The 20,523-nt window shown below is 53.1% G+C and overlaps 1 protein-coding gene across 1 annotated transcript in view; it reads left to right on the top strand.

The window, feature by feature from the left end:
- LOC100904816 (LIM/homeobox protein Lhx1) overlaps window positions 1–20,523 on the top strand; it is a 43,274-nt gene that overhangs the window by 3,620 nt on the left and 19,131 nt on the right. The window contains exon 2 of the mRNA XM_029112141.1: window positions 10,778–10,980. Within this exon, the coding sequence (XP_028967974.1) occupies window positions 10,778–10,980 (203 nt within the window). The remainder of the gene's footprint in view (window positions 1–10,777; window positions 10,981–20,523) is intronic.

Below are 20,523 nucleotides of genomic sequence, written 5' to 3'. Positions count from 1 at the left end.
GAATTTTTTCTCGCGGATAGACGTCGATGGTGGATGGTTTCAAGAGCTCAGTCGCATGAGATCCTGGTATGACCGGGCGCCCCTGCGGAACGCGAGAGGATAAACCACGACCGAGGCAACGAAGCACGAAGACAGCTCGGGCGCCAGCTATCAAAGGGTTTCGGGACAGCTCACGAGTGGAGTCACTCCAGTGATCTTTCAGGCTTCAATCGGAGGGGCGAGCTTATCGAGCAAGCCCTCGGGCTCCGACGATAAGAACGGAGATTACCCATGGCTACTCTTGGAGAGTCGGTCGGCCAGTTGACTTCGTTCGGTGAATTTCGAATGCTCCTATTGCTTCCTCCATTGTCAGAGTCCTGCTCGGAAAAATCCAGATACGCTCATTATTCATCACTGAACAGCGACCGAAAAGCTCTGAGGGGTCTGTTTGGCTGGGGATAATTCGCTTCGTCCCGAATGCGGGATGAACAGAGATTCTCGGGCTTTGATTCGAGACTCGAAACGAATCGCTCAGAAATTTTCCCGGATTTAGACTTCGGAGCGTCTCCATAGAGTTCCCAACACAGAAACGTAACAGAGGCTCTGCCGACCGGGAAGTTTCCTCAAATTCGTGACGGTCCACTCTGCCAAACGGGCTTCTCTCTGCAAACTGGTCTTTGAGCCGGGTCCATGAGATTCGATAACGTTTCGGACACCGTACCAAACAAGCTTTTCGCGTTGCCATTGTCGCTATCTCCAAAGTGGCAGGCCTTTTTTTTCTTCCGATGCTTTCTGTAGGGGCAGGAGAGAGCGGGTTTTTCTGCGCCCTCACTCAGACCGTGTTTGTCCGCATGAAGAACGGTTCAATATTTTTACGACGAGGTGTTTATATCCTCATGGCTATTTTATGGGCTTGGTCTGCTTTGCGTTCCCCAATTTTTTTGTGCAATCATCGTGCCTCGTCGGATGCTCACAGTATTCCGGGACATCTGCTGCGGGAGGATGCTGTCCGGTACTCCGTGTACAGATAATGCCTTTGCGTATTTTACCCGATTCTTTTCTATTGAGCCCGGCGATCCGACATTCAAATTCGGATAAACCTCGATTTCTTCTATCCGATGTATTCGTAAGACTATCCGGAGACGGGAAAAGCACAGGCGAGGAAAATTCATGATTATGCATGAGTTTTGAGTATACTGAAGACGAAGGAGAAATCCGGTAGACGAAGAAGCGCAAGGCGTTCCAGAAAGCAGCCAAAGCTGATATATTCCCAGTGCCTCCTTGCCCTATGCAGCAGCCAAGGTCGCCGCGCCGTCTGCAAGAAGATTTCAGATTGTCTCGCAAGCGAAACAATGCCTTCTTGCGGAACACGATGAACAACAGCTCCAAAAGCAACAAGTCCACAGAAAAAATACTTGTTTAGATTGAGTATGCAGCGAACAGCCTAGAGAAGAGCAGCTCCGGGGACGAGTCAATCAAACACGAAACCGCGTACACAGACGGCACGAGAACTTGTGTATTACTCCCCCATGGATCCTCATCAACGCGGTCGTCGTTAGCACCATCGTCGCCGATCTGTCGATAAGCTGAGCGACGACATTTTTTCGCGCAGCCCGGAGATAAAGCTGTCAAGCATACAGGGTTGCTCCTCATTTTTTTTCTGGTCCTCTGTTGTTATCGTCGGTACTCGGACCATCATCCGCTTTGTCAGAGTGTGCTCGTGTTTTTTTATCGGAACGACTTTCAATGCGTCGTTCCATGTGACATGCGAGCTGAGGATTTATCCACGAGCGACGGACGCCCGATTGACGCACCGGCGACGTAGCCACGGCCTCGTTGGCAGCGAGAGCCGCTTTAGGGCGCCGGATTTGTCAGAACATCCTGCAGGAATGTTCGAGGAAATTCCCACCGAGAGTTTTGGAGTGAAGCAAACGTTTTGATTTTTCCGATAGGCACCTCCGACGGGAAAGACTACTTTATTCCTCGACGTGAGTCCACTCGGAAATTCAGGCGATGACCCCTCGCTCCACCGGTAGCTCGGCCGGCCGGGTCGGCGGCGTCGCGACGGCTGAAGGTTAGAAGGAATGGAAAAAAAACGGTTAAAAATCGACGCGTTGTGCGGTCTTTCTGCACGATGTGCCAAATTCGGATCTGATTTTTCTCTATTCTGCTACTCCTTCGCGTATTCTGTAGCATGCTCTTCTCGCCGCCGCCGCCGCCGCCGCCGCCGCAAAAGCCGGTGTTTGTGCTTTGGTTCTCAGATGACGTTGGTCAACAAAGATTTTCGTTCCGTCGAAAATGGCCTCTCTACGACTCGATTTAGAACTGTCGCTGAAAGGCTAATGGAGTCACAATTCTAAACTCTTCAGCGGAAGCTACCTCACTTACGTTTGAGCTGTTCTTCTGCTCGCGCTTCTCGCATTCGGTCATCTGAACCTTTCTCTCCTACCGAATGTTTCCTTGACCCCCGATAATTGTCGTTGAGGAGAGAACTCGTCGGCGGTGAAGAGGATTGCACTCTTCGGTGGGAAATTAGAGCGGATCCCCTCCCGTGGATAGTCTCGAGCTATCAGCTCGCGATCGATTTTGTTGAGATAGAAAGCTCATAGTAGTCGCCCTCTCGTCGACAGAGAGCTCCTGGATTAATGGTCTGAGCGACAGCGAGAGAGAACTTGTTAAAATCGCGGGGATCTAGGTAATCGTGTCGTTATGATCTAATTATCGGTGTGATCACTTTCTGATTGGTTGATTCGATTACCACCCGATTCGCTGGCGAAAATCTCCTGTCGACATTGAGTGGCATACCAACTCTCTGGACGCTTGATCGTCGGAATCCGGTGACTTGTTGTCGTACAGACCTACAAGCGGGCGGTGGACGGAACCCCTTCCGTGATGGTCTTCTCCGACAAGATACCCGCCGACCACCGAGTCGGTGCTCGTGCTCTGTTCCCTGTCACGAACGCCAACTATCACGACGTCATCTGACGCTGACTCCGAATGCCGCGACAGAGCCTGATTACTCCGCACTCGTCATGCTAGGCACGACAATAATCCTCATCGTGTGAATTTCGGAATGACCGAGACCCGAAACGCAGAACGCTCCGCGACGGCTGGAATCGCATTCGATTCCCGCTATTCGGTTCGCGAATTTCTGAGCACGCATCGTCGGAACGAAGATTTCCTTACGATTTGTTGTGGGCTGTGATCTGTGACTAGTGGTCGAGTCGCCCAAGTCTCGGGAGCCCGAACGATGGTCGACTTCCAGTCTCAGTCTTAAAAGTGCATGACACGCGGTCTCGAATCGAACTAATTTTAGAATAGAAGTGTTGACTCCTCGCGAGTCGACCCCTCCGTCTCAAATCTGCGATCGCGCGCTGCCGACTTCGAACACGCTATCTATCCCCAAACGACCACCGCCTTATGCCGCATGTTTCGTCCGAGGCATCTACTTCGAGATCGGAGCGTGATCGAATACCTAAGAATCGCTAGACGGAAGACAACCAAAGACAAGATACGAATGCCGGAACGGGAGAGAATGGAGCGTCCGGTTCACGGCCAGACATTCAGGGAGACTAGGTCTCGGATCGCGCTCAGCACTGCAGCGACAGCTAGCAGCTGTTCCTCCGGTAAGGGACCAGATCCCGGTCTCGAACTCCTCGAGGACTCGCGTTATCCAACTGTGAAATTATGCTTTTCAAGGGAGAGGAGGAAAAGCACCGTGACCCCTTCCTTCGAAAGCCCCTATCGGTTTTACCTTTTTCCCCGTCGTTTCCTGGGCTCGAATGGGCTTCGCCTTTTTCCTCACGTCGGTCCAGGCGTCCCAGCTTCTCTCCTCCCGCATTCCCTCTTGGATCTCCTGCGCATTACCTATACATCGCAAGCCGATCGGATACACCCGCAGTCCAAATATTTGCCACCGAGATGAACGGCGAGGCACACGCTCGCAGGAAACAGATCTTTCGGAGCGGCATTTGAATACTAAGACGCATTCATTCGAACGTCTCAAGGAAATCCCGTCGCTCGCGACGAAGTCGGTTTGTATCTGTGCATGGAAACCGAGCCCGTCCCCGGCGTCGTCAGCCCCCCAGCCGATCCCCTAGTCGAGGCGGGCTAACAATTCGCGATGATTTATCTTGAGAGATTTTCCCTATGTTTCTCACTCCATCACTGTTCCTTCTCTTGCTCGCCGTCACTGGACCGACTGCAGTCGGCTCTGAGGTTTTTGTGGAACTCAGCTGGTGGGTGTACTCCAGGGAGAGAATCCTCTAATCTCCTAATCTAGATCTAGAGGTTGGTCGCTCGGTTGGTCGGCTGGTCGTTCGTTCCTTCAGACGTTCTTCCCTCGCTATTCGTTGGCTACAGACGCTCGCTGGCTGAAGAGCTATCTCCCCCTTCGCGTAAGGGTGGAGTGACCCGCCACACGTGCGAGCCCATCCGCGCTGAGTTCCTAGCACTTCACACGTTTCCTCGCTGACATTATATCGCGCTCGAATCCAGTTCGGAATCGAGTTCTCCAACCCTTGCGACAGTGCGAGTGCGCTAATTATGGTATCAGCTCCCATCGGGACGGATATCGCTCCGAAGTTCTCATTCATTCCGTTCTGCTGCTGTCACTGACGGCTGAGAGCAGGAAAGAAAAATTCATGCCTCTTCGTTCATGAACGATGGATGGACGATGCTCCGAGGAACCGCACTGTGCAGCCGGCAGGCACCGGCGGTGATTCAACGATTAGTGCCAATCCACTTGTTTCCTGCGAAAATCCATCTTGGAGAGATGTGGTGCGGATGACTCCGAAGGGCTGCGACTTCTCCGAGACCAGAACGGGTGTTTCGAAAATTAACACCAAAAGTGAATGATTGAATCAGGCCGGAGTTTTGATTCACGGGCCATTCATCAAAAACAGAGCGTAGGTGCACCCAGCTCCTGTTCCAGGAAATGACGTCCCAATTTGGAGGAAACGGAGAGTAGGAACAATGAGAAATGTACTTGACAAGAGACCTCTTCCGAATCCTCATCTAGTACGTTCAATGCCCTTCCGCCGTCGACGGTGGGTTCAATACGCGGGATTCCACCGAATACCACCGGGTTGATGATGTTTTTTATCGAGAGTCGCCTAGAGCTTCCAATACCTTGTCTTAAAGGATGCTCTCTCGCGTGAACACCGCGCACCCATGAATACACGTTTGAATAATTTCTCTGACCACCTCAATCGGCGGCGGCTGCAGAAACAGCGCTCCTACAAGAGCCGATACCACGAGCCCCGACACCACCGCCTCGACAAGCACCAGTAGCAGGCCTCTGAGAGTGATAGAAAGCGGGTAAGAAGTGGAGGGGTAAGGTCGGGGTGGTCAGCTGAGCGTGGGTGGGGTATGCCTGCTCGAGTCGTCGTGTCGAGCTGGCTCTCGAAGGGAGAGTCTCCTTGAAGGGCCGGATAGCATTCATGCATTCACCCACCTCTAGGCAGCGATGCTTGAAATACCTCAACTTTTTGGGGGACTCCAAGAGTAGCAGCAGCCGCCGCCGCCGCCGCCGCGGACTCGTCGTCCCGCTTGTTGTTGTCGTAGCCAGAGGAGAACAGAATCTTTTCGCACTGATGTCGCAGATCATTAAGGTGCTCTCCGACTGAATCGAATACCGATAAGTTTTGCTCGAGACGCTCCGCTCATTGCCCCGCCGACGATCAGCGCATCTGTCTCTCACCCATGTCGGGTAACTTCGTTTTCCCCGATTCCTTCCGTTTATCCAAGACCGTTCCCTCCTCGCGGAACGAGGGGCGTTCGTTATATTCCGTCTTTCGGCAACAATCTTCTCCTGGAATAGCTCGGCTTGATGACAGGGAGGGTGAGGTTTATGATCGCCGCGGAAATCGCCAGGATTCAGATGATGAACGGATGGACCCCGAAGGAGCTGGCCGCCAGGATGAACAAATGGCCGGCGCAAAAGATTGCGCCAGGTTTCTTAGCAAATGTATATTAATGACTACAACGGTGACATAATGTGTGGCGTCGTCGTCAAGTGAGAGGCCGTCGTCGTTCAACTATCAAGGATGATGCCGGGATTTCGTCCGGCTTAAGGACGCTTGCCTCATTCTCCCAAGAGGATGGCAGTCAGGCAGGCTGGCTGGCTGCGAGTCGCGTCCATTAATGAAAGCCGCAACTATCATCATGATGAGCCGCTCTCGGCACCTTTTTGTCTTGACTCGTTACGCCGGCCTCGTTCCGATGAATGGTCGCTGGGGGAGGTTTCACTCAGGTCCGGAATCGCAGAGCCCGGAGAATCTTCGAGACAGATTTTTCAGAGAAGTTCACGGAGTCTCTCTGATTCCTGGAAGTCTCACGAAACGCCTCCCAAAAGTCTTCCGAACTCCGAGCGTTTATGGAAGGAAAGACGCCAGTGATCGAACGTGGGTGGGCCCCGTTGCGTAGAAAACGTCCAACGAGCCTAACAACTCCAATCGAATCAGGCTCGATGTAGGTACACGGATGGGTTAGCGGAGGGTCGGAAGCGAGCGGACAAACACAGCGGTCGGTCAGGCGCCTTCCCATCCTCTACCTAATCCGATGTCACTGTCGAGTGCTTTGAAGGATACACACACACAGGGGTCGAACGACTGGCCGACCGACCGACACCCAGATTATCCGATTAGCTCTCGTTCCAATCGAACTGCTCTGGGTAAACAGATCGCTTCGATCAGAATGTATCAACTGCTGCAGGGCAGCCGATCCGACTGTCAGAGCCGTTTTGCGTCTTCGAACCTGAGTTCCACCGGCCGACCGGCTGACTTACAGACACGAGTCAAAGGACGACAAATCACCGAACAAAAACGCGACTAAGGCCGCGCACCAGCGTCCGGAAGCGGCGAACTGTTGAAGCGTTTTCGGTCCCTACCATACGGCAGGAATTAGTTCGAATTGGTACGTTCGCTTGACGTGTTAGACCTTCGATGAGCTGGGTTCAATTTTTCATCAATTTGGGGCCATTCGATTTCGGTTTATCGAAGTCTTCAGGTTTTCGAGGCTTCAATCGGGTCGGGTATCTGGGCTTGAGGATTTCGCGCACCGGTAGCGGACGAGAAACCTCCCCGTTGGCGTGATCAAGCTTCAACATAAGGAGTCACCATATCCGAGATCCCTGAATTTCAGGAGCAACACAGTGGCGGAGTTTTAATGCTTTCCAATAGCAATTTGAAACGACTGTCTCGAGTTGACATCTGTAACTTTGACCATCTGTCCGACGCTCAGCGATCGCGCATGCGTCTAAAGATATCCACATGCCCTGAGCTCTCAGCCAGAGATCCACGTGGTCATGCCGTAGGTCAGTGGCGGAAAACTCGATCTGAGAGATATCTCCTCCTCGGAAGCAAAAAGCAGACCAGGAGGAGAATCGAGTTTCTGCGCAATCGGAACAGGGCTATTGAGAACGAAGTCTGCCTTAACTCTGACAGAGGCAACGCCATCGGGTCCCTCCGTGGACCGCGCCAGCATGAGGAAACGAAAGTATCGATGCTCGATCTATAATCTTTGGATTTGCGGGCGGATGATCTCTTGGGAATCCTCTGTGCGGGTGCAAGCTACGAGAAAGTGCTGAAACAGACGATGTTTTCCTAGCCGACCCGAAGATTATTACCCCCGAGTTTCTTCCACCAAATAGAAGAACCGACCCAACCCCTTACACTACAAATACAGCTGTCGAGAACATGTTCTGAGTTTGGGAGATTTACAAGCTGTATCTATCCCGCGTTTCCGACAGAGGGCTCGAACTCGCGGGAATCCACCGGGGATGGCCCGCTGTAGTATCCCGTTCAGAACAGTGGCAGCTAGCCGGTCGGCAAGCGGTCTCGTTGGGCGTCCTGCTATCGAGGAGAGACCGTGGGATATCGCACTTGCCAAAACATCTTTGCGCCTTGCTGACAAAAAACATTTCATCAGGGTTCGCTTGCGATCCCGTGATCTCCTTTAGAGACGTCCGACCCGGGAGAAATACTTTCTCGATAGAGTCGTTCGAAAGATCGAAAATAACATGCAGACAGGATGAGCCTTTCCCGGGAGAGAGTCTCGAATTATTTGGAGCCTTGTTGCCTCAAAGGATCGAGAGATATTCGATTACGAGAAGGGCAAAAGCCGGACGAGCTGTAGGACTTGGGTGATCCATGTCGTGAATAGTCGCGTACCGCAATGGAGGGCACAGAAATGTTCTGCGTGACTCGGGCGTGTGTGAATCGAATTTTTGACTCCATGATAAGGGAGCTCCTCGGAGAACTACGTTCGCACGATGTCCACCATCCCATGAGAAGGGCAACAGACAACAATTCGAAAAATGACCACCTTATACGACGCCGGCAAAGCTGGTCAAGCCAAGTGTTTCAATCGCCAGCTGTTCCGGCAGCTCGAGAGCTTATTCGACAGTCTCCCTTGCGGAGTCGTTGGCGTCACGGCGGTGAGAGACAGTATATTCATTTATAGTGTTCCATCTGTGCCTGCGCTAGCTCGCGGCAGATTCTTCAGGAGGGAAATGTTGCTCTTCCGAACATGATCTGGGTAAGCCCGACCCAGAGCAAATCATGGCGAATGTTTCCAAAGGTAATGAGCCTGCTGGCGAGATCGAGAGCTGCAGTGAGGACTGGGATTTCGGGTACGATGTCTCTGTGACTTTCTCGCTCGTGGAGATCGGATTCCGTGACGTAATAACGCTCGTTCTCGACTCATTCCACTTAGATGTTCCGAAAGGGCTTCGCTCCTCCAGGTGGCTACTTCCGCTCCGGAGAGAGGTTCAGCATTTGAAGTTCGACTAATCGTCGACAAGGGTTGAAGTCCACCTCTCGGAGCACCGGAGCAAGCGCTTCATGGACATCACCTGTTCTTCATTGGCGTCACCCGCTGCGCTGAAGGCTGCATACGCTCGTCACGGACAGCTCGGAACGACGCGGGAGATGAATGTCGAATCGGCAACGTCACAACTCGTTTCTTTCGTGCTCAACTCGAGGTCAGAGCCTCCGTCGGAACTGCCTCCATGGAGAACATTTGTACCGCCTCGGACACCTTGTCGTTCTTCTCGTCACTGCTCTCATTCACCGGCTCTCGAGAAATCCGACACCTTAACCCACCGACCTCGAACGCGCAGAATCTCCTCAAGCTTTCCCTTTTGCTTTGGCACTTCTCGGGTTTCATTGAAAATCACTGAAATTACGTAGCTGACTTACGCTTCCGCGAATGTCGCAACGTAGGTGAGAGGATGGTAAAAAGTCTCGCCGGTCGGCAAAGCTTGACAGCATCCGCGCCATTTCCTGTGACTCTTATCAGAGATTGACAAGCCTTTCATGCTTCTCGTTGAGTCAGTTTTGCTTATTTCCGTTCGAAGGGAATCCCATGGAGGAATCGTGTTCCGACCATTGTAGCGGAGTAAAACGTCGTCCTGCATTACGAGCGGGCATGCTGGGGGAAAACGGCAAGCCGGACGCTATCTGTTCACGGTGTGTCCCATCCAATGCTCCTTCTCTGTGTTTGGATGGAGCAGTGTGATGGGGGAAAAGAGGGGGAGAGAAGCTCCACGCGGGGCCAATAGAGGGAAGCGCGGGGGCTGGTCTGGTTGATTTTGTGGGTCGGAGCAGTGCTGTCAACTGGCTCGCTCGCGAGCCGGCGGACGGGCGGGCGAGCGCACTGAGAAACCGACTGTACGGAAGGAAGGAAGTAAGGGAGAGAGAAGCAGGCAGGCAAGGAGAGACCAAAGGAAAAGGAGGAAGGGACGGGGAGGCTTCTTAAGTTTCTTTCAATCATATTTCCACCATCGTTCTTTCTTGCTGCTTCGCTCTCCTCCACTCTCACGCTCGTCCTGTATGTAGGAAGCTCACTCAGTCGTTCGAGCGAGCGGAGGAGAGAACGAAGCGGTGGCGGGCGGTCGTTCTTTCGTTCTGTGCTGTGGCGGACTCAGTTCGTTTTTCTTCTTTTTTTCCTTTTTTCTCTTCTTTGTGCCGCGAGCGAGCGCCCGTAGCTAGTCGGCCTCACCCACGGCCCTCGTAGGTCTGCGAGGACTAGCCGACCAGGAATCGTTCCGATGGCATTTTTTCGGAATTTCCCCCGGTAGGACATCCTGCGAGTGACTCGGCGGCATGACTTGGGGCATCGGTTCCTGAAAGTTCGAAGACACTGAGATTCGCATCCTTTCGGAAACTGAGCCCGGAGTATATGTATCGGAGCTCGAGCTGGCTATTTCGTCGGCAGCTGGATCATTGAAATTCGACCTGATGTATGAGCAGAGAGGGCTCCGGCTTTCCAAGACGGTGACGGCTTCACGGAGACGATGGCGGCAACGCGGTGGTTCTCCGCTCGCATAACCCGTAGCCCTGTTCGATCTAAGCCGTTGAACCTCTTTCCCACCGTGAGACCTCCGAATACTCACCGCACTAACAATCAACATTGAACGGGTTCTAGCATGACCGGCTCGTAGCCACTATTTGCAGTCTCAATGGAAGCGCTCATCGTAGCGACAAGATCGCGATCCCTATTGATCACCCGAATCTCTTCCCGCATCCTGAGATCATCATAGGGGTTGAGGAGTGTGTTCCGAAGAGATCGAACGGCTTTGAGGGAGCCTCAGACCTCCGCGACACTCGGAAAATACTTCTGTGTTGGATCCGATCAGCTGTTCCCCGATCGCCGAGACTCCTTGGGCTCTTGGAACTCTGGTCATCGACACCGATTCCTTCGGTAGTTTCAGCTCCGAATAGATTGCGTGTCGTCTAATAATTACGCGGAAATTCTTGGTCATAATCATAAGTCATAAGCATCTTTTCCTTTCCAGGCGTTTCGGCACGAAATGCGCGGGATGCGGTCAAGGGATATCGCCAACCGATCTCGTGCGTCGAGCGAGATCGAAAGTCTTCCATTTGAAGTGTTTCACTTGCCTCGTCTGCCGCAAGCAATTGTCCACGGGCGAGGAGCTCTACGTTCTCGACGAGAACCGCTTCATTTGCAAGGAGGACTACTTGAATCAACGACAGCAGGGTGAGTGACTTTCTCATTAGACACATCCTGTCCATCAGATGCTTCAAGTCCGTCGCCGTTTTTTGTCTGCCTGAGAATATGTCCCACAAGAGCAGACCGTGGACGTGCAGGTGTCCGCTGTTCGTCTGCCGTTCCACGGGTCTACGCGATCAGCCCCGACGTCCTCCTAGCGGATAGGCAGGCGAAGGCTCGGGGACGCACCGACCGACGGACAGATAGACGGACAGACAGAGAAAGAAAGAAAACCGGAGGTTGCCTTTCGAACGATGGATGAGCATCCTCAATTCCTCTTCTTCTTTTTGACTCGGTGGTTGTAGAAAGAAAAGAAAAACTGAAAGGTGTCGTTCCTGTTCTGTCGCCGCTGCCGTTGTTGTTTCTGCTGCTGCTTCTTCTGCTGTTGTGAAGATCCGAAGTTGAAGATGACTGAAGACTTTCTCTACGCAGTGTCAGATACTTCATCCGAGAGTCCAACAATCCATCTATCGATCGATCCACGCATCGATTCTTCTAGTCGTTCGTCGCTTCTCTCAGTCAGATGCGCAGTCACAATCCGGAGTGTCCAACTGACGAGCTGCCGATTTGTGATTCACATCCTTTTTTCGAATCTTAAAACGTCGAAAACGCTCACAAGCCCAGCCTCGACTCGGATAGCGAAGACCGAAAGGAGGCGAGACATCTGAGGTGCACGACTGTGAGGCTGTACCTGTAGCATTCGATGGAAATAATTCGGAAATGATCCATCGATTCTCGTTGTTTCTGTGGGGATTCGTACGCCATGCAGATCCTCGAAATGCACTCGAGGTCATGCCAAGAACTCATCATCGCCGGGGGTAATTGCAAAGAAGCTATGATTGTGGCTCTGGCCGGAGCTGTACTAAGGACCCATCCAGGATCGGAGAACACCGTGGCGACAGTCGACGAGATCGCTCTCGTCGAAAACTATTCTGCGTAATAATCCCGACAATTCGAACGGGGCTCTAACAAGATGAGTAGAAAATGTCTCGATCGACTCATGAATAATCCACGCCGGACCGGTGTCCCCGTTTTCGATTGGATTACTTTTGCTTCCGACTGTCGCAGAGTCTGACTCGCGGGATGGAAACTGTATCGAGTAGCCAATAGAGCCATTCGCGTCTCATGTTTTCTGATCGCTTAGTTACCTACCTAGGTATTTCCCAGGCATCAGTTCATGTATTGCATCGGGAAGAATATCTCGTAGGTGCTACCGAGTCCGCTTGATTCTCGATCTGGATCGAACAACAACGGAGACAGCAATAGCAGCGGGTTATTGACATGTCATAAAATTCAAAAGAGGAAAAGCGAGGAGCCGGAGGAAGGGGCGATTCGACAATGATCGCGGGGACAATGATCGCTCAATAAGAAGCCAATAAAAGGGGGGAAAAGATCCGAGCCCGAGTCAATCTGATATACACACACGTCGCCCTATATCGTGCCGTGAACAAATATCGAAGAGCGTCGTCAGCCACGCGCTCATCGGTCGCTCCGCTTTGTGTGAAAAGTACCCTCGTCATCTCCGCTGATGCCTCGCTGTTGATAAGTCTTTGGTTGCACCACCGTGTTTCCACGCACTAAAAATACACACCATGAGCCCGAACGAATGGAGTGTCCAATTGAAGTGCACGCGCTCATTGAGCGCTTCAGAGTTGTTTGCCCCAGAATCGTCTACGCTTCAGATGCGATTTCGAACATTTCGAAAGAGCGGGATTTGACAGTGCCGGTTTTTCTTCTCGACTGGCGCTCCTCGTCGGATGTCCCCTCTGTTCCTCCCACACAGAGACACGCTTTAGGCGAGTCGAGAGGCAAGTTCGCGGACAAAAAGGCAGAAGAACAGAAAAACGAGCAGAGACGGGCAAACGACAACGATGACAGGCGAAAACAGTGAGGCAGTCAGCTCTATCGGTCGTGAGGTCAGCGGGAGGGCTGCTCGCCGACGTCCGAGATTCTAGACGCGCCGGGACGGGTGATTCCATGCCCGCTTCACCGAGAGACACTGGAACGGGAAGCGGAGCCTGTTCCCAAAAAAATCCGTGAGACTCCAAGCGAGGGTTTTCCCGAGCGACTTCCACCATCTCTTCCGATCGGGGGAACGTCTGAATCCGGGAAAAATTGCAGTCGACCCCCTGTCCCTCTGTAGGTCTCCATTTTGTTGGCCAGAGATTAGCGATCGGCGAGAATTTCGGTCGTCCCGGGTTTTCATCCCGAGCCGGCGGAGCTCCCTCGAGATAGCGACGTCCAAGCAAGCGCACGAGTGCCGACCGACTGACTGACTGAGTCAGACGCTTGGCTGGTCGCTACCTCAACCCGATGCTCAGTCTGCCGAAGCCCGTAGGTCGGTCCGTCCTCCGGTTGGTTGCTTGGTCGGTTGGTCGGTTGGCAGTCAGTCAGTCAGTCGGACCGTGAGGCAAGAGATTTCGATCACCTGTCGCCCGTGACGAGATAGCGGCTAAGCAAGCTGATGAGACTGACGATCTGATCCTTGTGACAGGTCTCGATGCCCACACCTCATTCCTCGTCTCCCATTCCTCCGATCCACTCCCCCACTTTTTCCCCTCACCCCAGTCGATCTTCAAAATTTTGACGCTGGGAGTCGACAAGGGGGATATGTCTGGGTTTTTGTATTCCCCTTGGGTCAAAGCCGATTCGTGGACGAAAGAAAACGGATGGAGTTGTTTTGGAGAATCTCCCCGAAATCCAAGACGGATCCCCAAGTTACCGTGACGCAGATACCGAACGACCTTGTGGCGCTTGTTATCACAGAAGAGTCGAAACCTTCGCTGGAGCAAGACGCTCGAGTGCGGTCTTCCATCGGACTGCACGCACGCCTCGAGTTCGAACGGACTCGGTGAACGATGGACAAAGGCTGGGACGGGCTCTGCGCGCTGAATATCGGAGACCGAAGAATTTCGTAGTGGGCGCAAGATGATGATGAGAATCGTCGCTGAAGATTCCTCCTGCTCCGCTTAATTCATGGGGAAGCGATTTATCATCTCCCGGGATTCTTGCGGTTCTCCGCTTGCTTCTCCTGGATCTCTCATCTCCGTTTAGGTCGCGTTCTCCCCTCTTCCCGACGTTGTCCGCCTGAGGGAGTTCCCCCGACGAGAGAAAAAAATTCTCTGTTTTCCGATGCCTCGTGTCCGTGGTTCGAAGAGAGATTAAAATTCTGCGCCCGAGCGACTCGCTTGTGCTTTTTGTTTCGGTCGTTCCATTCCTCGGCTCGACAGAATACGTCATGAAAACGCACCTTAAAGCCGCTGACTGAAAAACTCTTGATTTGGGTAGGGTGCGAGTCATCATCAGCGTCAAAACGAAGACTCCAAGCTGCGGCCGGTCGTGACGTGCGATTTTCTACGAAACAAACACCATCAATCACAAAGCATCGATCACGAATGATCATCTTGATCATCTTCATTGGGGATGAACTCTCTGAAGATTGATGTTCAATGAACTCTTTCTGGCTGCACCTCGCGACACCTATACAACAGGAACATCGCCCGGCTCGGTCATCTTGCCGCCGACGACGATTGTGGTCATTCGGCAGCCGACCGTGGCGATCTCTCTTTTCCATTCGCAAATGAGACATCGCCTGCGATGGCTGACATTCCACGGGCAGCAGCGTCACACTCGCGTGAGACCCTCCATCAGACTCGAGCTTCGACATTTAGCACCTGATATGATCTTATCTCATTTCGGTAGCTGCCGCTGATCTTGACAGGCGAGAAGAGAGGACTGCTCGGGGGTCGTAGAAAAGGGCAGGAGGAAATCTCCACCCGTTTAGACTGCCGCTCGGCGGGACACTTCGATTTTTTCGGTAACCTCGGCTCTCCATTTCCGACGAGTTCACAGAGGGGAAAGCCAAGATCCGCTCCGCGAATCTCTCTTGACCGGGAGATCTGGGAGAATGCGTCTTCGACGTTCCTCAGTTCGTTTACTCCCCGCTTGGAGAAGGAATATAATATCCCGATGCAGTGGTTGTGATGTTGGCTGTGACCTTCCTGCGCGAACGTGTCCTCGACATTTGCTGTGAGTTGTTTTTTAGCTTCACAAGTTTGTGAATGACCTCTGACATCACTGACATTCTAATCATTCCGTTCATCCGCCCACTTCACGAAGCCAGGGGTTCCGTCTGATATTCGCGCATCAACATCGGCTACGTATTTTAATTGCTAGGTTGACTAGCGATTCGGCTGACATCGCAGATGCTTCTGGCTCATGTAAACCTTTAACCCCCCCTACCTACCTACCCCCGTCGTACCCGTCATATGTGCCCGGTGAGGCTCCGCGTCGATGGCTTTCGCTTACAAGGCGCTTTATCGAAGCTGTACTCAAACTTCATTTGACCGATGATCTCGAATCGATCTGGGATCAAGGTTCATGCGTGCAGGGGCCAATGGGCGTGCACAAGCATGTTCAATCTCGTGAATACGACATAAACTTCAAGACCACGATCGGGCTCACTTCTCACTCGATATCACGAAGGAACCGAGGGCCGTAAGTCGACAGGGGTGGCTCGACTCTGAAATTCTGCGTCTGTTCCGAAAATGTAACGGAGGACTTTTCCACCCACAAGCGGGATTTCCTTGTCAAAGAGTCATCCCGCTCGGAAGCCGTGTCGAATTACGAGCGACTGAAAGCACCGGGTATTTTTTTTATTCCTGTGGAACGACCACAAGGGCAACGATTCGGGAGCAGGGATTCCAACTCGTGGAGTTATCGAGGCAAAACAGCGAAGAGTACGATCACGGGGAGAGGAAATGCGAGAAAGAGGGGACGTTGGGGAGCAAAAGCTTGCGAGGGCAAGGGGAAGAAGAGAAAAATACCCGCAGTCGGAGTAAGAGTCTGGGCGGCGAGAATCGCAAGCTTGTGAACGATCAGATAGATATCCGATCAGGAGTCGACAGATCCGGGAAAGCAAACGCCGACCGGGAAGGATCGGGAGGAACACGGGGAACGATAGGGACCAACGGTATGGTGGGGGAGGTGGTGTCCCTTCACTTCGTGTCGTTTCAATATTTGCTTTTGCCGTGTTTGTTTTCGGAAGCCTTCGTCGCTCGACGCGCTGTTCAACCATCACCTCTCGAGGAGCTTTGAGTTCGCCACTCTCTCGGTATTTCTCCGTTGATCCTCTCTCGTCGAGACACCTCGGTCTCTGCTCTCGGGCTTCCGTTTGACACCCGAAACGTCCGGGAGCTCAGCCGAGGACCCGGATGACGGAATCGGTCGCCAATTTGTCGCTTGGGTTGCTGGTGCCGACCCTCGGTCTCATCCTGGGATAAGAAGAGCCTGAGACCTTCCGCGGCTTTCGACACGTTCTTCCCCGTCTAAACGACGAGGTTTTGGATAGGCGTCGCGTTCCCCGGCTCCGTCGCCAATCGTATCGTACTCGGCAGACGACAATTACGTCGTCGCTGACGAGTTTTCTCGGAGCGAAGAGAGAGAGAGAAATGGAGAAGTGCTATGTAGTCGTCGTCGACTAGCTCGCTGAGACAGGAATAGCATCCTTATCCCGAGACAGTCGGGACAGGAATGGCGCATCAGAGAGTAAGGAATAGCGCATCGGAGAAATAAGCACGCATTCGATTCCAATGGTACGAGCGCGATTCCAATTTCAAGGGTCATTCTCGATTTGCACTTTCACCGATCGATTCCTCGAATCTCAGCCATTGCAAACAGAGAAGTATACTCTGTGTCGAGGCGTGGAGAACGCGGCTCGCGGGAGAACAGACAACATACACCGGCAGGGGAAAAAGAGAAGTTGAGGCCCGAAGCTCGGAGCGAGTCGAGCACACACACTACTACATCCTGAGCGTCGAGGCTCTTCTCCGGCTCCGCTCCAGCCTCTCCCCCTATTATCTGGAAGATTTCCGCCGCCTCGGTATTCGATTCCCTCACCGACTCTATCTCTAGAAAAAGTCCAGCTCACAGCTCTCCTCGGTCGTTTTGGGCTGGTCAGGCGACATATATATCGATGAGGCGGAGCTGATGTTTCGCGTGACCATTAGCTGTTTGTTCTTTTTGGGAAGATATCTTGCTTCAGAAATGAGTCTTTCATCTTTGATGGCAAACTTTGTGGCACGTGACCACCAGCTGTGTAGCAGAGCCAGCGACGGCTCCGATAAGTCGACCTGTGTGCGACATTACATATGGCGAAACGAAACCGAATTACACTGATCGCTACTGCTAACTTCGATACATAAGCGGACCCGTCTCCCGACTCCATTGTCCCGGAACTCGATGCGAAAACGTCGCGGCATTATCCATAGGCCAAGGATTTTCCTCTACTCACACAATGGACGCTCATCCTTGCGGAGTTCTGCGTCGGTTCGATTCCAGGCGTGGACGAAAATAAAACGGAACAAAGTCGAGGCGCTTGAACGATTCGTGCATAAAAAAAATTGGCGGAGATTTTCGGGATACCCTGCGGAAAATGTGAATCGCATCGGTCGGCGCGAACCCTGACCAAAAAAAAACTCCGAAGCCTCGACGACGCCACCGTCTGCCCCGTCCCTTCATCTGGCCCTACGCTCCAGCCTCGAAAACCCCAGAGCTCACAGGGCTGCGGCAGCAGTAAAGCTCGAGAAGGAGGTTTGCCTCCGCTGGTGCGACTCCGGGCTTTGCCGCTTCTGCCCTTGCCGCCGCTTCAGAGTCGGTTTGATGGTTGGTTGACTGGGTGCCCTGTCGGTTATTTCGAGCAAGCGGGCGGATGGTGCGACCGACCGACCGTCTCCTCTTTTCCATGAGGATCAGCGAACGAACGGGTTGAGGATCTTTTCCACTATCCGCTGTCATTCCGCTGCGGCGGCGGCGGCGGCTGCTGCTATACACGCTCCAATCTTGGAGCCACTGACTGCTCGTGGAATTCTCCCTCATTCCCTTTTTCTCGCTTTTTCTCATCGCAGCCCTATCAGAAGCCATTCCCCGCGTCGGGGCACGCAGGCTGAGCGCTCCCTCCCTCATTCGGTGCTCAGTCACTTGGTTGCGAGTCGCGACCACGCTCACTCAGATCCTTCGGCCGAGAAGAAAGATTCGTCGAGGATTTAGAAGTTTCTCCGATGGATGTTCCTCCACTCGTTGCTTTTTCCCCATCGCTGTATATCAACCATGTCCGAAGTCTGTCCGACAGATCGAAGCTCCGGTGTTCACGAAGGGAACGCGCTCCCAACGCAACGTCAGAGCCCGCGAATCTCGAGGAACCTCTGACAACACGATCGAAGTACGCTGCAGTCAGTGCGAACAAGCTGTGGTTCGGCGGCGGAATTCATGAGATAATCTCCACCAAAGCCTTTCCCTCGCGTCATCGCTGCCCGTATGGTGGAAGAAGAGTCTTGTCGATCCCCACGGGCTCGGGATTTGTGAGACTCCTCGAGACTCTGCCTCCCATCCGAATCCTAAGCCCTCCAACACCTGCATCCGCCGACGGTATCCAGAGTGAATTTGTTTTTTCTCCTGCGTACCCCTTGTCGGTATGCGTCTTCCAGAGTCGGCGGTCCCGCATTATTCAAATATCGATTTTGCGACATGTGTGTGAGTACACGGAGCCGGCCTGCCTGCCGGAGGTCCTACGAACGTGAATGATTCCGCGGAGTACCCAGAACGAGTGTCGGTTGGCACCCCCGAGTTCTATAACCGCCAAACGAAACCGTGGTGTGCGCTCTCCTGCTGAGCGGAAACCTGCTCTCTGCGGCGGAGCGTCGCACGACAGGAGAACCTAGTTCTGGGTTTTTTCGCTCCTGCATGACTTGTCCTCGGCGGATACGTAGTCGGTGCCATGTCGAAACTCGAAACTTCGTTGAAACAAAAAGCTCAAAATCGTTCAGTGCGCCAGCGGAAAAAAAATGGACCGGACAGGAGGCTCGCAGCAAATATTCGAGTCATGAGATCCCGCGAGGTCTGGGCTCGGGATGGATAAGATCGAGCGAGAGTTTCGCCATTTGGGGTCTTGAAAAGTCCGAAGATTGGCCTGTTGACGCTTCGCGGGATATTTAGAATGGGACGATCGGAACAATCGACCGAAATACAGCGAGGTCAGCGCCGTTGAGCGCGCCACTAGGCAAGCAACCCTTCAGGACGAAAACGCACGCTGGGCCGCTAACGACAGCAAAGCTGTTGTATTTTTCACGTAGATTGTCGGCAGGGTGGCACGCGTACTTCTATTCGACGGACTTCGAAGACAACATCGAAGCGGCGGCGGCGGCGCGGCCCAAGAACCGCCGACAATATCGACGACAACCTCCCCCTCAATGATGACCTGCGGCACCTCGAGGAACCTGCTGCGAGGTGGCGGGCCTCTACCGGAAATCCAAGCGATTGATTTATTGTTCTGTCCCAGCGCTCTCTATCCGCAAATGTTTGGGCGTGCTCAGCTGATAGCTCCGGATCATCGTTCTGTCGTAAGAATACTGCTCTGCGATGTCCATGGACTCCACAGAATATCGTTCGTATGCAATCGCACGGTCCGTGCAGAATTCGACTGATCCACCGCCGATAGATCGGCTGGCGAGGGCTTCGCAAAGTTTCCGTTCCCGAGACGCTTCCCGATGGTTGTAGGCATCCCGGTGCTGGTCTCCCCGAGCGAGAAGCTTAGTTGTTCGCACCAAGTGAGGCGAGCTAACCACCCGAGGAGAAGGGAGCTCAAACAGAAGAATTGAGCAACAAAAAACATTGCCCTGAGGAGGAGAGCCGACAAGCAAGCTCGCCGGACCAAGGGGCAGGCAAAGGGGCCGATGAGCGGGCAGATTGCGGGCTTTCGGGAAAAAGTAGATAGACTCGCACCGAGGGTGAACCCGCGAGCGAGTCGAAAGACCGCCGGGTCGCTCGGACGGCAGGCCGACCGGCCGGGCGGCTGGCTTGCTCGTTGGTTGGCTGGGATGCCTGACTCCTGGGCTAGGCAGGTACGATGTCTGGCCGACAGACAGGAGGGCAGCTAAATTAACACAATGGATGGATGAATGTCCAATACATTCCTCGACGCAGCAAGAAGGGTCGACGGTGCATTTTTCACTCAGGATTGAGCGACCACTTGGCCAACTGGGGGCTGTGACCGTTACCCCCGTCCCCGAAAGGCTCCGCCGTATTCGAATTCCTTTCGTTTATTCGAGTGAATATTTTCCATCATTGCTCTGCTTCAAGGAGGTCCTTGATACCACGGTGTTACCTCTTTTTCCGACGGATTCGAGGTACTTGGATTTATTCGGAAGTCCTGAAGCGTCGAGATGGTGGAGCTATCCAATTCAAGGAAATCAGAAGCTTTTGCGCTCAACAGCGATTTCTGTGCGAGAAAGTCGTCCTTGAGAATGCTGCGGTGCGCGCCATTGAATTGTTTGGTCTATTGAGGGAAAATCCAATGAATTCTGTTCGAGTGATCCGAAACCCACTTGCCCAGATCCGCCCAACATTAGTGCAAGGCTCTTCATTATCGTTTCGAGTGAGCAATACAAGTTGGGGGCGTGTCGTTTGCGCGGAATAGGGTGCGAATGCGGGAGAGATCAAAAGCTCCCCAGTCGTTCGCTTGGCAAGTGAGGTATC

This window comes from Galendromus occidentalis, unplaced genomic scaffold, assembly GCF_000255335.2.
Source record: "Galendromus occidentalis unplaced genomic scaffold, Mocc_1.1 scf7180000077484, whole genome shotgun sequence".
Taxonomy (NCBI): domain Eukaryota; kingdom Metazoa; phylum Arthropoda; class Arachnida; order Mesostigmata; family Phytoseiidae; genus Galendromus; species Galendromus occidentalis.
The sequence above is the reverse complement of the archived record's forward strand: the minus strand, read 5'-3'. Positions and strand labels throughout refer to the sequence as shown.